Raw genomic sequence first — 16,898 nt, 5'->3', positions numbered from 1 at the left:
TCTCTCAATAACATCAGGATATCTCACTGTACTCTGACAATGTTTCAGTTTTCAGTCAACCCAAGAAATCTTCATAGAGTTAGAACTATATAAGCCATACGTGATAAGTAAGAAGACAGCCCCCTCCATAGTAGGCTATTTCACCCTGATGTTTACAATACAGTGAGACACCCCAAAAATACCAGCACGTGTTTAGGTCTGGCTGCATCAAATTCAGCACAGACTGTCTAGCCTGCCAAGAAGATGAAATGTGGTTCTGTGCTGCTGCAGCCTGCCGGCTCCTGCAGCCACACCAAGCTAGCCGACAGTGGCTCGGGCTTGGGCTGCCTTGGACATCCCTACATTAGGGGTCTAAAATAAAAAAAAAATCACCTGTTTGATATAGGTACTGGAAGTTACGTGTGAAAAGCTCCTTTTTATGGCAAATTCAGAATCTGGTAAGATGGTGCCTAGCAGCAGATCGTAATTGACTGAAGGTGATAAGCAGGTAACACAAAGGTCCAATTATTCTAGATTTACTGTTCTAGTTATCTTGACTATGGAAATTTAAATATTAGAATAATGGACACACTCAGGTAGCTAGCCATTTTAGGGGTAAAATTGCTATGTAATCTTGTTTGAGGCTGCCCTAAGTTTGACAGTAACAGGAATTTTCCTAACATATGACAGCATTACCAATTATTAATAACAGCATTACTCCACAGGGTTTGACAAAAGACCCAGTGGGTCTATTCATTTAAATGTTGTTCATTCGGATATCCTACATCTATCTGTTTAAAGTGCTCTTTTTATCCTGTGGTGAGCTGCACATATGTTTAATAAGTAGCAGTATGCGTCCATTGCTCCAGCTGGCTTCATTATGAATACACGGTTGCTGTGCAATTTAGGAAGACGACAGGCTATTCCGAGTCTGCCTCATCTTTTGTAATGTCAGGCATTTGCTGAAGACAGAGCTATTTGGTACTCTTTTCTAGCCGAAACAAGACCTGTAACTCTTGAAGCAACAGCATGAAGAGTTGAAGGGAGTCAGATTGTTCCCTCTACTTATGCATTCAAATATTATATCATCATGTCACATGCAAAAGGTATGATCGGCAACAGGTATAATGCTGCATCTTCTTTATTATTCCTATATTCTAATATACTTATGGACCTCTTCCTCCTGCTATATTCCACCTGCACAACAATTTCCACTGAGATCATCACTAAGGTATCCAGCTTTCTCCTTAGCAATGATAGTAACTGGAACAAAGTTATCTCATTCTCTTCTCACGAATGCAGCTAAACCCATGATTCAGTCAGATTCTACTACTCCAGAGAAAATACAATGTGGACCTTCCCAGTCTTATGCAAACTCCTATCGCCACCAAACTGGGGACACTCAGCACTACCCTGCCTGCTCCAGTCACGTGTACCAGGAAGAAGCTTTACCACAGCAATAATGGATTGTATCCAGCTGGGATAAACTCAAGACATTTACCAGTCACAGGTGCAAAATTAATTCTGAATATCTCACCTCCATCTTCACAGTCTTCAGGAGCTTTGGCCTTCTTACAGAGCCGTGGATCAAGCCATGTGGTTGTCTTGGTGTTATGACTGTAGAGCAGAACATATGCCATTAAAAGAAGAGAACTCCCTCAGACTGAAGAAATTTTGCTTTACTTTTACTTTTAAATATTTACTACCATGGGAAGACTGTAGCTTTTAGATAATATAACCTCTATTTGCGCCCTAGTCACACCATAAAATGCTAAAGAAAGGCAACAATGATGCTCAGAGGTACCACTGCACTGGAGACTCTCCATGACAGATGTGAAATGTTAGGGGTATAAACACTCTCCCCTGACCCCGAGAGCTCATGTGGGAACAGCAGTTGTTTCTACCTGAAAGGAAAAAATATTTTTAGCCTCTTATGATTAACTCTCAGTAAGGTTTCCGCTGCATTTTTGCCTTACAGCTTATAAATGAGGCTGTTCCACATGTGCACATACGAGCTACTTTCCTATCCTGGGCTTTAATCTGTGCTATTTGTACTTTTCAGCATGCATTCCCAGCCAAGGAACACAAGCATTGAAGAAAGAATAAACAAGCTCTCAGATTTCAGAGGAATTTGACACAGAGAAGGTTTATATGATGTTATACCTCCCTTAGCAATACCCAGCCAGCTTCATATTTTGTGAGGTACAAAACTCGCATTACAAACTGACGCTGCATGTGGAACCACAAGGCTTTCCTGTGTGACGGCAATCGTACTAAGTGTACAACATAGATGACCAGCAGTAAGGAATCTAACAGCAGGAATATATTAAATTTCATAGAGAAACAGAAGCAGTAAGAGCAGCAGAAGAGAGGTATAAGAGCAGCAGGCAGCTTCCTAGACTGCCACCCATCAGCACTTCTCTCCTGCGAAGGGCACAGCAACCCCTCCACACTGTCAGTCTACTCACTCAATGAAGTAGATCATGCCAGTGTCGGTGTAGGCCATCTCCCAGTTCTTGGGCAGTGGTTCCAGGGTTTCATCCCTCAACAAGTAATTTCTGAAGTCCATGGAGCTGCTTGTCTGGTTGTAGCTGGGAACAGGTTTCATCCAGTCAGGAGAATCTGAATGTTTTTCTTTGTTTTCTGCAGTTGTTCAGGGAAAGTGTTACTATTTGTCAGATGTTTATGTTGTTTCTCACAAAGAACCACCCTCTTAATCTGGCTACGAGTGGATGTCAAACACTGCCCCATGTGTGATGTGCATTTTTCCACCTTTTTTTTTTTCAGCTGTGAACTTTGAAAAGCTGACATGAAAACACTGAACTCTGCTCTTCCCCTGCCAAACAGAATTAACCTCGTATCATGTGTCTGAGCCTACTCTGAAAAAATCAATGCTGGCAGAAAACCAAGTTGACTACACTTTGTTGCTGCTCTTACATACAGAACAGTGTTTGTAATACCATACCCCCCCACCCCCCCAATCCTACTAATATTCCTCAAAGCACCAGAATGAAATGTAGAGAAGACCTAAAGTGCCAATAAAACACACACCACCCTCCTGCAAGGCACAAGAAAAAGCTCCCAAAAATCCCCACAGGAAACTTTCAATGCAAGCCTCCACCCTTCAGTCCTGAGGTTACGCTCAGTATCTTTCATCACACAACAACATCTGCGACCTTCACCTAACCAGCAGCCCGGTCACCTCGCCGCTCTGTGCTGTGGTGTTGTCAGCCCTGAAGCTAGCAAGTTTAGGTCAGGTCTAGTCAATACAAGTCTGTCTTAAACACACAGACAGGATCATCTGCAAATGCAATGTGACATTTCTCTCCGCCATCAGTTCCTCCCCCTCAAGATGAGTAACTGTGACAGCGGAAGGAAAAGGGCATCCTGCCAACCTTTGAAAGGTCCAACCGGACACTGGTCCAGTCCTCATGCACTCTGCTTTATTTCTCTCCAGAAACTCCCCTTCAGGCAGTTTCAGGCTGTGCAACAGTTCCTTAACCAAAATAATCTGAAAATTTTACAGTATGAGCTAGCGTTGCCCCTTAAACCAACAGCTTCACTAAAATCTCCTGCATACAAATACAGTAATCTCCTCAAAATTAAACAATAACATGTACAGGGTATGAATTATACTCTGCAAAGGATTCTGTTACTTGAAGAGTGGATAAATTTTTCCTTCCTCCTCATGTAACTGGCAGATACCCAGCACTACATGTTCTTTACTGAGCAGTGCATTTTATGATGCAATTGCACATCTGGCTGGAAGAACAGCTGTTTCTTCTTAAAAGATAATTTCAAAATTGAGTAAAAACACCAGTCTGAATAGAAAACTGCCTTCAAACTTTACCAAAACTAAGGAAGCAGTTCAAGCAAGCATGAGCGTTATTTGTATGCTTCTTATCCATTCATACCATACTTCAGGGAATTTCTCCCCTTGTCAACCAACCTATCCCTCCGCTGCCATTAACTGCTTCCTTTTCCTCCTCTTCCTCCTCTTCAGGGAGAGCGCTGTCCATCCTTTGCATTTTGCTGACAGATGTGGTTCTTTTCCTCTGTGATTCGGTATCAAAATCATTGTCAAAAAGAACTTGATCCACGGGATCAGGCTGAAAGGGGCTGGGCTCCGCTGGAGGCTTTGGAGTACCGTAAAAATTACCTGACAGTGAGACAGAAAATCAAGATTGCTAAAGCACTGACACTTGCAGAAAGTACCGGCAGTGAATGTTTTATTGCCTATGTAACATGTTTTTGGTGAAAGACCTGAACTGTAACTTAACTTCTTAAAAAAGACATAAGCACTGTCAAAAAATCGATCAAGAGTCAAAACCTATTTGCCAATGATGCTATCTGACATCAGAAAACAATAGGTTTAATTCAAAATTTCTATCCTGCCACATGTTTTCAAAGCAAAAGACAGATTTGCTACTTTATGGAACATTAGTGAATTCCAGGCAAAGAGACTTGGGGAACAGTCTTGAGAAAAGCAGAACAGTGAAAATCAATTGTTCTTACTTTATATACTGATTAACTGATTAACAAAGTACTATGCAGCAACAGAAACACTCTGAAGTAAAAAAGCAAATTAATTTTGTGCAGAAGTATCTATTTACATAAAACCATTTAGAAATAATTGATTCTAAAACTACAATCCTACTATTTTCTACTGATAATACATGCTGTTAATACAGCTTCATCTAAAAAATGAGCTCTGCTTGAGAAAAATGAAGAGATATTTTTCTTCAATATTTTAATCTAAAACACAAAGACTGGGAATCATCTGTTGTTTTCCGGAAAACAATTTCAGCAATTGACCTCTCTCCTGACTGCTCATCTGACTTTTATTAGGGAATGGAGCACACAGTAAGAGAGCTTCCCAGAATTCCTGCTGGGGTAACTTTTGGTGCTGGATATGGTTTTGACCATTAAAAAAAAAAAGTAAGAAACCCTTCTGAAAATATAAGTGAGGGCGAGGCTCAAAGTGGTGACAGCCAGATAAAGGAGAGCTAAGGGGGAAAAAAAAGTGTCAGTTTAGTCTAAATTTGCTTAGATTTCCACAGACAGGACGACGTTGACAGACAGCATGAGACATGTAAAAGAAGGAGGTACAAAGCCTTTCACAGAATCTTCTACTTTGGACATTTTCTTTTTCTTTCTTTCTTCCCTTTTTTTTTTTTTTTTAAGAGGGTGGAATCAACCAAACTCATTCGAGTGCCAGTAAATCCACCAACTACCAAAGAAATCCACTTGATGCATATGTTGGAATCAAATATATGTTAAACAGATGTAAAAATCAGGCAGGTTTATAATCTCAAATTCTGTTGATCATCAACGAAAGCTGCACATGCTCAGCATTTCTGAAAATTTGGCCGTAATTTAGTTGACTTCAAGTACAACTATATATTTGAAAAAAATCTAGCCAGATCATATGTCAGATTTTATAAACTTAGGTTAAAAAGCAGCACAAGATGTTTGCAATTTGTTCTGTTCACGGTGTCAAGTCATTCAATAGTAAAAAGCAGTAGAAACCAGGTGATCGTTACTTGAGACCCATCTGCAACCAGGCATGCTCCACAGCAGTGCAAGACATCCCCAGGGCTGAGCCAGTCAAACTGGTATCTCCTCCCTCTCACTTTAAAAAAAGGTGGGTTTTGGTTCATCCCCCCACCCTAGAGCACAGGGACAGGAGGAACCTTGAAGTTACCTCTGACTGACATCAAACGCTTGAAAACAAACCAAAGCAAACCAAAGGCCTGCCACACAGTAGCAGCTCCTTGACTCCCCTGGATAACCAGTTCCTGACGGTTCGCTACCTTCATTATGACGTGTTTCCCCATCACTTTTAACAAAACTGACTCTGCTACAGATTTCGACAATCTGGTCTAGAGCTGTTAGATTTTTCATAGCAAAATACATTTGCTTCCTCAAAAATGCAATGGGGAAAATAATCAGATGGCATTAAGACTGGCTGAAAGGACACCTGTGATTTAGTAGAGAGCTTTAAAACAAGACCACTAGTCTTCTTCACAGGTAGTCCAAAAATAGACTTAATATTGCCGCTCTGGTAGCGTAACGACCATCAACGGGCAGGCCAAGTGGCACCTCCGGGGTGTAAGGAACTGCAGGAACTGCACTTAGACCAAGACACCAGACATGAGTTCTGGGTCCTTATTCCCATTCCGTGTCATCAACGTACCATCGTATGTTCCACTTTCTAGCAAGGCTCCACTTTCTTCCAGTGCTTTAAACTGCTCAACCGGAATGAAATTATAGTCTACCCCAGGGACCTCCCCATCTCTGGGAGCCCGTGTAGTGCCTGAAAAGACAGAGAAAACATTCTTGTAAGATACTTAAGTGCTGCCTGTTTACCAAATGCTGCCTGCTGTACAGTTCAGTAAAAACAATGTATTTTTGTACCTTTATACAGTGATGATGTCACTCCGGTAAGATAAGAGATAGAACACTGGCGAGCAAATGAACAATAATGTATGAAAACTAGGCCAATAAATTATGTAGGAATGACAGTTCTGGTATTGAGGAAGGAGGAGGAAAAAAAGCTGGGTGAGGTGGTAATTAGAGAGAATTTCCTCCATTCAGTGAACCAAAACCAGCTTCTGTGGAAGCTGACAATGCCTGGGCCAGGCCGTCACAGGCTGGGATTCTGAGGAGCTGTTTAACAGCTGTGGTATGTTAACCCAGCTGTAAGGGTGCTTCATCTCTCCACTGTTTCCACCAGTACCAACTCACTAACTCGCCAAGAGGTCAGCATAACTAAGCACATTTGATTTTTGGGCCACCAAATCCGTAACCGGGCACAGAAACTGTTTTTTAACCTTACAATTCAGAGTGTAAATCAGCTATACACCAAACCCTGGCTGTAGGTAAGATTTTTCACGGTAATCAGTAAATTGCTGGTTTAATGCAGAAGTTCTCGAAGCGTTGTATCTCTAAATATGGGTCTCCCATAGTCATAACAGCTTAATTAAAGCTCTCCTGGAAAGGACTCTACTGATTTGTTACTGCCTATAACATAAAGCATTTTAAAGGTGTATGTCAATTTTTTTCAGGCAGCAGCACGAACAAGAGCTGCTAGCAAATAAACTGCATTTCACTATTATTATCTTCTGAGAAAGTCGCAAAGCCTTGGGCACGATCAGTATAATAATGATGCTAAACTGAGAACAGAATTCCTGTAGTTACAAGAACATCAGTTGACAAACTGAGGGTTTTACTGCAATGAATATTTAAATACAGTTGGTGATGAGCCATTTTAATCAGTGAACCTTTGAAAGAAGGTAAAGGATGATCTTGTGATAATTAAGAAGTGAAATTACACAGAAGGGTGAGAAGCAATGACACAGGATTTTTGGCAGCTGTCAGAGCGTCCTGTGCCTTGAACGGTGCTTTCTATAAATGTCCACTCATGGGAGCAGTCACCTTTAGGCACCTCGCTAAAGGCAAGTTGGCATCTGTGCTGGCTGGACCAAGTGATGCTAGCAGATGCTCACAGCAGAAGGGCTGGCATAACCGATGAGACAGGTCTACCCAGATTCTCCCACTAATTAATTCTTGCTGTGACACTAGTTTGTCCACACGCTGTTCCTTCCTTCTCCTCTTGGGCCATGGATTCACTCTCCCTCTTGCCACCACCACCTTGTACTGTCTTCTCGGCGTGAGCGAACAACAGCTCCCCTGCCTGCACCTTCTGTCGCTGCAACCCTTTCTGCGTACAATCCAATCCCTCCCACACCTCTCCTTCAGCTGCGCTACTCTGCCTAATGCATGTGACCCTCTCGAGGTCCCAGTTTTCTCTTTGTGCAAAAAAACAATAAACTGACAAGAATCAGGACATTTCCACTGTTTGATCATGCTGAGGATGATTTATTTCTTGTGGCAGCTGTGGTTACTGTAACAACAACTGACAAACTGCCAAAGAGTAAAACACAGGTATTACTGAAACGCTCTGAGCGCTGGGTTCTGAAGTTTTTGCTGTTTTGTCAGTCCATATTGGCTGGACATTTTCATTGCAGCTTAAGATACAAAACTATTCCAGCAAAGACATTTACAGAAGTTGCTGCTGCAAGGTAAAACTACAAACCAGATTAAGAGAGAAGGCATTTAAAGCTCTCAAATTAAGCGATGGTTAGCAGGAACAGATCAAATGAGGGTGATCTTACATACTTACAAGGGATGGTTCTCAAGTAGAGATTGTCTCTGATCACTTGCTGGAGTTTATGGTCTATAGAGCCCTTCTGGAACTGAAGGCTCAAGTAGTGGCGCAAGTCTTTGTTGATGACTTTTCCTTAAAAAACAACAAACAAGAATAACTTGTAAAAAATAAGCAGGATCTCACAACAAGAGTGTTACATACAAGTGCTATAAATGTTTCAAAAAAAGGAAGCATCACAGAGAATTGGGTTGTTTTTAATACAACGACCTGAATGGAAAAGCCATTCTATGCTACCAAAGCCTGACTCTGCTGCTGTAAATTGGCACAGTGATTTTAAGCACAGCTACGCAACAACCGTCTAATCTCAGTATCTCCCCAAGCAAGACAGTGACAATATCCTGGAATTATTTGGAAATCAATAAAAAGTATTAAAATACAAAATCTATTGCCAAAATTAAAGTCTCTACAGACAGGAAACTGTTTCAAAATACAGTGATAATACTTTCTATTCAATTTACATCAAATGGATAGGCACCTGAACTCAATATTTTGTCACATGGGAATCTGCATACTATAAAAAGAAATTATTTCCTTTTTAAAAACAACGCATGATAGAAGCGAGAGGTTTTTACAATTATTCCTTTGCAATACTTCTGTCAGGTATCATTAGCGAATCTGTCATATCAGTAGATAACCACGGCCCCTTCAGCACACAAATAACTGAGCTCTTGTATTACTGCTTCATCCTTCTGACAGAAGGGTACAAACCAATCTTTTGTACCCTGTCATCTTCCCAGAAAGCACATTAAATAGGGTTCAGTGACCTTGGTAAATTTAAGTTACGTACTACAGCAGAATACTCAGGGCTTTAGGGAAAAAGACTCAGTCTTTGTCTTCAAAACCCACTCTAGGAGATGGCCAGTAGCAGGCATATGCTGGTGTATCACAACAGCGGGAACAAAAGCTGGAACAGACAACTGCTCCTTTTAAATTGCATCAGCAACAGGTTATGAAACCTGCCGTTGGGAGTGATTCTGACAGGAGCCTTTGAAGCCTGCTGAGACCCGCTGCTAAAGAGACCATCTCAAAAGGCCCAAGAATGAAATGGGGCACAGACCCACATCAGTCTTTCTTAAAACAATGCTCCCCTACAACTTAAAGTGAGATTACTACACTTATATAAAATGCCAAGTTTGGAACAAACCCCAAAACACCAAAATCACCAAAACCTAAAAAACCCTTCTACCACTAACCAAGCTTTCCCAATCATGTGTCACTGCTGCAAAGTTGGTTGCGTATTTTGGTTTTGGCAAGTTTATACTTGCCCTTCCCATTTTGCCAAGTGAAGGGCAGATACACACCTTACACTTGTCTCTCAAACACTACCTTGGCTACCACCATTCACTAACAGCAAACTGTATTTCAATTTGCACCTTTTTCCCTCCAAGCAAAACAATAGCATGGTATTTAAAAGAGAAACCAAGTTTACCTATCATCTCTCTCTTCATAGAGGTCTGTGCCATCCATAAATTAACCAAAACCAAACAAAATCACCCTAAGCCCCCAAGCAAAGAAAAAACCCACCACACACATGCATGTGCCCAGGGATGCAGGCAGCACATCCAGTGCTTAACATGAGTCCCGAGATCCAAATGAAGCCAAATTCTCACCCCCCTTCAAAGCTGTCATTTTTTTTCAAAACTAAGCACAGAAACACTAAAAGCATTCTACAGCGTGGACAGGACAGTCCTCACGGCTCCCCAGGAGTTACACAAGCGATGCCGTACTTCCACTGATGTGGGTGGGGTGAGCAGTGTCCCTGTCCCCAATCCCTTCCCAAACACACAACTCTGAGTAACTCCGCAGCTCCCCTGGGTCGGATGCTCTCTGTTGTTATGGTAGCGAGCCCCCAGCTCAATTCCCTATATTGCCATCACGAGCTGTTCTTTATAAAACTTTGGATTTGCTTCCTGCAGTGTAATGAGCAAAACATGTCATGGAAAATGAAAACAAATGGTGTAATCTCCAGCAAGAAAAATATTTTCCATTTGTTTCTACAAATCACTTTATTGTTAGTAGACAAGATGGTTTCTCAACATTAAAAAACGCTTCACTGCTAAAATGGACCATCCATCTCCCTGTCAAAGACAGATCTATAGCACTGCACTTTAACAATACAAACATATTTCACTTAGGCAGATCAATACACACATCCTTCACTTGGGCAGATGAATCTGGTTGTTAGTTACGTTCAGAGCACTGCGTGTTGGAAAAGCTTGGCAAGAAGTGAAAATCTGTATGAGATGTAGAATTACAGAGACTTTATTTATTCCCTGATCTTACCCTCTTCATGTTTTAAAATTTAAAAGCCTCATAAACCCTTTTCAATAAATATCAACTCAGTCAGAAAAAAAAGAAAAGCTGCTACTACAGGTATGCTGACACTGAGGGGTTAATCTTAACATTAAAACCCTACAGATTGGACTATACGCCGAGAACAATATGACTAAATTAAAGATTGAAAGGATTGCCTGGGGAAAACAGAAGAAAGTCAAACAAAATAGTAGGCAGAGAGAAAATGACAGAAAGTCACATAGAGAATGGTGTGCGTTACAAAGCAGAGAAATAAAGTAACAGTAAGGATGCTTTAGGCAGCCTCCAGAGCTTGTTCTTACGTAAAAGCCAGATATTTCCCCCTTCAGGAGCCGAACATGCTCCTTTACACTGTTTCACACAGGCTTTTAGAAGAACCTCATGTATCAGACTCTCCAAAATGACTTAATAAATGTTGAGTTGGTGTTTGCTGTGCTGCTGAGCTGTCTCTGAAGGATGACACACACAACACAGGGACCAGTCAAGAGGAATAATGTACTTTATACCGTTCAGGTTCTGCAAGATGAACAGGCACAAGCCTCTTGTTTTCAGTTTTAATTTAAATTAACCACAAAGGTGGTGTTTAAATGAGGATATGCACGCTGCAGTTTGGTAAGGAAAACTAAGCGACTGCAGAAGAAAAAAGGGCTTGAGTACCACTGCAGCAAAATACAGTGCTGTGAAGGACAGAGGCAAGCTTGAGTGACAGAGACACTGTGAAAAACGGGGGTAGTGGCTTTCATTTCTTGTCACACCACAAACGGCAACAGTAAAGTTGCCTTTGCTGCTGTACCTAAGCAGGACGAACATAGCTATTTATACATCCAACCTGTCACGGAAATGCTGAAGTATACATGTTGCGGTTACAAACAGATGGGTATTGCTATGGTGCTACTAGAACTCAACACAAAGCAGCACATTTCTAGATTAGCAATGCTGGTAAAACAGCAAAGCTCAAAGCTGAAATATGCAAATAAATGCTAAAAACTCAATCTGTGAAGATTTTGTGTTGCTGTCCAATAGTAAGCTGCAGCAAAATAATGTCCAAGTATGTCTGGCTAACACAGCAGGTATATGGATTGCCTGTGACATCCTCCCCCAATCGCTCTGAAGACCACATAGAAATTCTCCATTTCATTTTGATGCACGATCTATGCAGCCAGAGGTGACAACTTTCTGGAGGCATGGCACATCCTAGTCACTGCACCACGCAGGGAGCTGTACCCTGAAGTTTCCATGCCAACACCTCCCAGAGACAGTGGCAGCTATATGCCAACACTGACCTGCAATGCTGCGCTGATGGGAGAATTAATGAGTACATAGCGTTTTTCTTTCAAACTTTTTGAAAAATATTTTACCGTTAATTATGAAAGCAATTTTACAAAGTAACCGTTTATTAAGTGTGCTACTCTCCTATGATATAATTCATTACTACGGCTTAAAATTTCACTGCAGCCTTTAGCATAAAAATGGAGTAGTCGCGAAAACGGAACTGCATTCCCTCACTCTTGGCTCCCCTCCGCCCGCTCCTGCCCTGGCCAGACCTCGGCACCACTGCCCACAGGGGTTTTAAGCATCAAAGAATGAAAAAAAGGGCACATTAGACACTGCTGCAGTTTTGTTTTCTCAATGGCAACAAAGCAGAGGAAAAATGTAAACAGAATTTCATCATGTAAATTCAGAATTTCATGAGTGTAAACAGAATTCCATACTGTCCAAGGCTATGCTGGACTGCATGAGGTGTTACATAAGTGGCGACTGCAAAAGGCAACCTGGAATATGAAAATTCCACGCGAAAAACATGAAGGGCTAATAAAGCCGCTAAATGGCTTTGCTCAAAAGCAGCCAAGGAAAACAGGAATTGTCAGAGTTGATCAAGTGGAAAACAGTTACTGTTTAATTAAAAACTAGCCTATCAATACATAAAGTAAGATTAAGTGATCTTCGACGTGATGAAGCAAAAACCATTTAAAGAAACCTTCAGCAACAAAAAGCAGACACCATGCATTAGGAAACCAAATTATAATTAGGGTGCAACACGTTAACTTTATGATATTCTTCAGCAACTACTCACATGTGTAATGAACACAAGGTACGTATCCAAACACATGCATTCACTGACACAAATTATTTCTAAAAGCATGAACAGAATCACCATATTCACAGAACACGGGAAAGATGGAAAAGACAAGCAGTAACCCGCTGCCCACCAGCAAATACAACCCACGTTCCCAGTACAAGAAACAGGTGGGAGGTTCAAATTTTTCCAGTTATATTAGAAAAAGACAGCAACATTTTGCGCACGTCAGACCCAGCCAGCGGGTGCAGCCTTCCTCAGCTTGTGGGGCAGAAACACCGACGGGTTACTGCGCAGAAGCCTGCTTGTCCTTCAGGCAGAAGGGGGCCCTGGATGGCAGAGGAGGCAGGCTGAGACCGGCAGCCCTGCTCAGCACCTCAAACCCCAGAACCTCGCTCCCCAGTTCGGCACCTTGCCCCTGAGCAGCCCCCAGCCCACCAAGGCTCTGTGGACACGCTCCCACTCAACACCTCCCCGCCCCTCTTCCAGAGAATGGATGCAAGAACCTAAGTTTGGACTCTGCCTGCTAAAAAGCAGAGCCCCTGGGAAAAGGCAGGCCAGTAAGGAAGGCGAGAGGCCAGCCACATCTGGGCCAGTGATCCGCCTGGGAACAGAGACCTTGGTCCCATTAGGGACTGATTGCCCCTTGAGGTAACTCCTGCTTGTTCATGAGGTAACTGCTGCTGCTTCGAAGAGCAATCAAGCTCACCATCAGGTGAGGCATTACTTTCTAAGAGACAAGGAGTAAGAAAATCACGGTGTTCTGCCCACAGGGCTCAATAAGCACCTTCTAGGCCATCCGGCACTACCAGCTGCTTTGGAGTTCAGTTGCTGCAAGGATGTTCAGAAGACCAAAAGCAGATAATCATCTCAGGAATGTGACATGTAGGCTTCTGCTCCTCTGCCTTTTAATGAGACTCAGGCAGCAGTAGGTCCACACTGCTCCGCTCCCAAAGTCAAAATTAATCACGTCTTTTGACTGCCAGGTCCGACACCAGAAAAGGCCAACCGTTGACTAATTCAGTGAAGATTCTCCAAAGGGCTGTAGTGGGCAGGTCTCTGGCTTGGATACCGTAAAGGCATCTTGATTTGCTGTGTCACCGGTAGGCAACGACATTTGTCTGAAAACAGAAATCTGTCACAAGACATATTTTCCCCTGACAATGAACAGAACAGACAAGGTAAAGAATGAAACTTCATTTCCTAGAACAAACGTGGGAGAAGAGCCAAACACATCAGAAGCTTCTTTTTTGGATGTGAAATGCGAATGATGTATTTTACAAAGACAAAATAATAATAAAAAAACCTTAGCTCATTAAAGGGCATGAAGAAAAGAATAAAAATCTATTTTAATGTTCTGTTCACATTGACAGACTCTTCACCTTCTCCCTCAACCCAGGATCATTTGTAGAACTTTGGGTCGAGAGCAGACCAAGAGACATCAACAATCAAACTCCTCTGAAATTACAGATGCTGTTATCAGTAGAGGGAGAACTGGGGAATGACTTGGGAAAGTTGTTTGGAGAGGGAAGGGAAAGTCCTGGGGATGAGAAGCTGATAAGCGCAGATAAAACTGAACTGTACTATTTGGGAATAGGGATAGGTATCAAAGGAGGTATTATGATTCAGAATAATGCTGTCAGGAGAAAATATATTTAAAGTATATTTTAAATTCCTCAATAAGATGTCTTACAAAAACTTTCAAATATTCATTAACAAAACCTCACTAAAGCCTGCTGGGCTGTGTGAATTTCCCTCTACTAAATGTCTGCAAAGAATATTGACTGAATATAGGGACAGTAAAGATATTTTTATTAAGCCATGCTGCACTCAGCAAGCTACATGAGCATCCCCCAAAAAAGCTCAGACAATGTTAAATTCTGTAGACTAGAGCCACTGGCACAGGGTTAGCTGCGAGACAGACACAGAAACAGCAGAGACAGCCTGGGTTTAGGCGATGAATGTACACAGGTGAGCAAGAGGCTCGGGAACAAGTGGAGCGAACACAGAGAGGAGAGGGGGCAGAGAAGCAGCCCTGCACGGCATCTGTGTGCAGAAAATCCAAATCAGTCTTGTTACACAGTTCTGGAAGTTATTCCAGCATCTGGAGAAAAAATGTTATAATGAACAACAACAAAAAAGAAAGCATTTAAGAAATTATCAAACTTTCAGGCAAAGGACAATTAGAGAGAAGTCCTTTACACCATGCTTCCTTTGAGATGAGCTTTTGAACACAGTCCTGCCAAGCACATCGCAGCTTGGAGAAGATTGCTACTCATTTCCTTTATTTTACCATGCTTTTTAATTGTATTGCATAAAGATCTTCAGGAAACACTAGCCATATGGAAATCACAGCCCTCCTGCATGCCAGTGTCCTACAGAGATAGAATGAGGAGAGATTCAGAATTCGGGGAGGTTTTTGCAGAACCTGACCCACCCTGTGTACTCTCAAGCTGTCTGGCCTAACATTTGCCTGTGCAGTATGGCCAAGAACTGGACGTCTAATAAACATCGAAGACCTGTGCAAACAGCTACATTTAGAAGACCGATTTTACTCCAAGGCACAGATTAATGACACAAGACCAACCGGTACGGGTGGGAAGTCCCAGAGCGTCGGCACAGAATGAAAGAAGCAGGACTGGAGGAGACCTCACTGACAAGTGGCGGGACCTGTCCGAGCGGCAGAGGAAGGAATTTAATTCCCCCATAACACAGCTAATCCATAAACTTTTAACTACAACAGCAAATCTCGTTTCTTTATAGTGAAGAGAAATCATGGTGCAGAGCATTTGCCAATTACCATGCTGTGAAATAAAGGTTGTTAAGTGGCTAAATGTTACTAGTGTCAATCTTCTTTAAAGAAAATTGAATTAAGGATCTTTCATGTAGCTGAACTATGGCTGTGTCATTAAAGATATTCTACAAATTCAGAAAAAGTAAAGGGTAAGTATGTCAGAGTCATCTAATTGCATTAACATGACAGATGCAGAAGAATTAACAGAAGGATTTACATAGGGTCTATTGTACAGAAAAAAAATTTCAAGGCACTTCATAGCCACAATAATCCATTAGGCCAGACTAATTTACTAGCTGAAAGCTGAAAAATATTAGAAAAGTTTACTTTGAGAGGCTGGTTTAATTGTAGTTTGTTATATGCTGTCCGATAAATTCTTGGTGGTATATTCTTATTTACAGAAATTATGGTAGAGATAAGCCTTACAGTATTCATAAATCATTTACCATAGCATTCAAAATACTGCAAGGGTGTTTTTACAATACTCCTGAAATAAGTGAAAAAACATTTATCAAGATCTAAGAAATAATGTTGCTGCAAACCTTATTACAGCATGTAATCCCACCTCACTTTGGGGAATCTTTTTTTGTTAGTAATACAAAATACACTCTGAAAACATCAAAAACTGTACATGTTGACTTTTCAAGCCTACAGATTTGGGAGATCGCTCCTTACTAAAAATGATCAAAGGGGCGACCAACACAAGCCTGTCCAAGATAATGCCCTAAGATCTTCAGTCAAGGTGGTGACTGATACAGGGAGACAATGTTTCTCAAACCTCATTCCTGAAGATCACAGCACACTGTACAAGGTGTTACAACCAATAAGCCAGCCCACTGTTGGTAAACCTATGCAAAAATAATTTGGCTTTGTGCTCGCTTATGAACTTCATCATTAAAGCATTACAAGTTTTGAAGACAACTAAAATATGCTTTGGAAGGCATATCCCCAAACAGTCTTTAAGAAATACAAAAAGTATTGGCAAATTATGCATTGTTTATTCTGAACAACACTTGGGAGCTGAGAAGGACAAGAGATGAAATGTAAACAGTGGGAGCCTGTATGCAATCCTCCAGGTTTTTATTTTTGGCAGTACAGAAACAGCAAAGCCAACTGTAACGGAAGCCTCTAGATTGTGAATATCCATGGCTGGGTTCCTCAACTGCCATGAAAAAAAAAATAATCTATTGTTTAGTACAGAAGGAAAAAGAAAGAAAATATTGGCAGAGCATAGGCAGCGTTTAGATGGGAGTCTTTCAGTGCCATTTGGTTCATATATGAAAATAACACTTGTTACCCAACTAACAATTGCCTGCGTTTGCAAATAGATGCATCATAGTTGGCTGAATCTTGGAAGCAAAGAATAAAGATTCACTGTGCAACCAAGAGGTTTTTAACAGAGGAAGTACCTTCTACCACCCACCCCAAGCTCACCGCTCCACCTCCAGAGCACAAAACATCTATGGGCAGGGTGGGGCGACCCTCCCCTGCACCCACGGATGGCA

At 41.6% G+C, this 16,898-nt stretch overlaps 1 protein-coding gene across 4 annotated transcripts in view; it reads right to left on the bottom strand.

The window, feature by feature from the left end:
• Nucleotides 1–16,898, bottom strand: part of MAGI3 (membrane associated guanylate kinase, WW and PDZ domain containing 3) — a 73,497-nt gene that overhangs the window by 27,922 nt on the left and 28,677 nt on the right. For all 4 annotated transcript variants that reach the window (XM_037410480.1, XM_037410482.1, XM_037410478.1 and 1 more), the window contains exons 2-6: nt 8,165–8,281; nt 6,176–6,295; nt 3,929–4,138; nt 2,448–2,622; nt 1,517–1,596 (exon numbers count right to left, since the gene is read on the bottom strand). In XM_037410480.1, the coding sequence (XP_037266377.1) occupies nt 1,517–1,596; nt 2,448–2,622; nt 3,929–4,138; nt 6,176–6,295; nt 8,165–8,281 (702 nt within the window). The remainder of the gene's footprint in view (nt 1–1,516; nt 1,597–2,447; nt 2,623–3,928; nt 4,139–6,175; nt 6,296–8,164; nt 8,282–16,898) is intronic.

Source organism: Falco rusticolus, chromosome 17 (genome assembly GCF_015220075.1).
Source record: "Falco rusticolus isolate bFalRus1 chromosome 17, bFalRus1.pri, whole genome shotgun sequence".
Taxonomy (NCBI): Eukaryota; Metazoa; Chordata; class Aves; order Falconiformes; family Falconidae; genus Falco; species Falco rusticolus.
The sequence above is the reverse complement of the archived record's forward strand: the minus strand, read 5'-3'. Positions and strand labels throughout refer to the sequence as shown.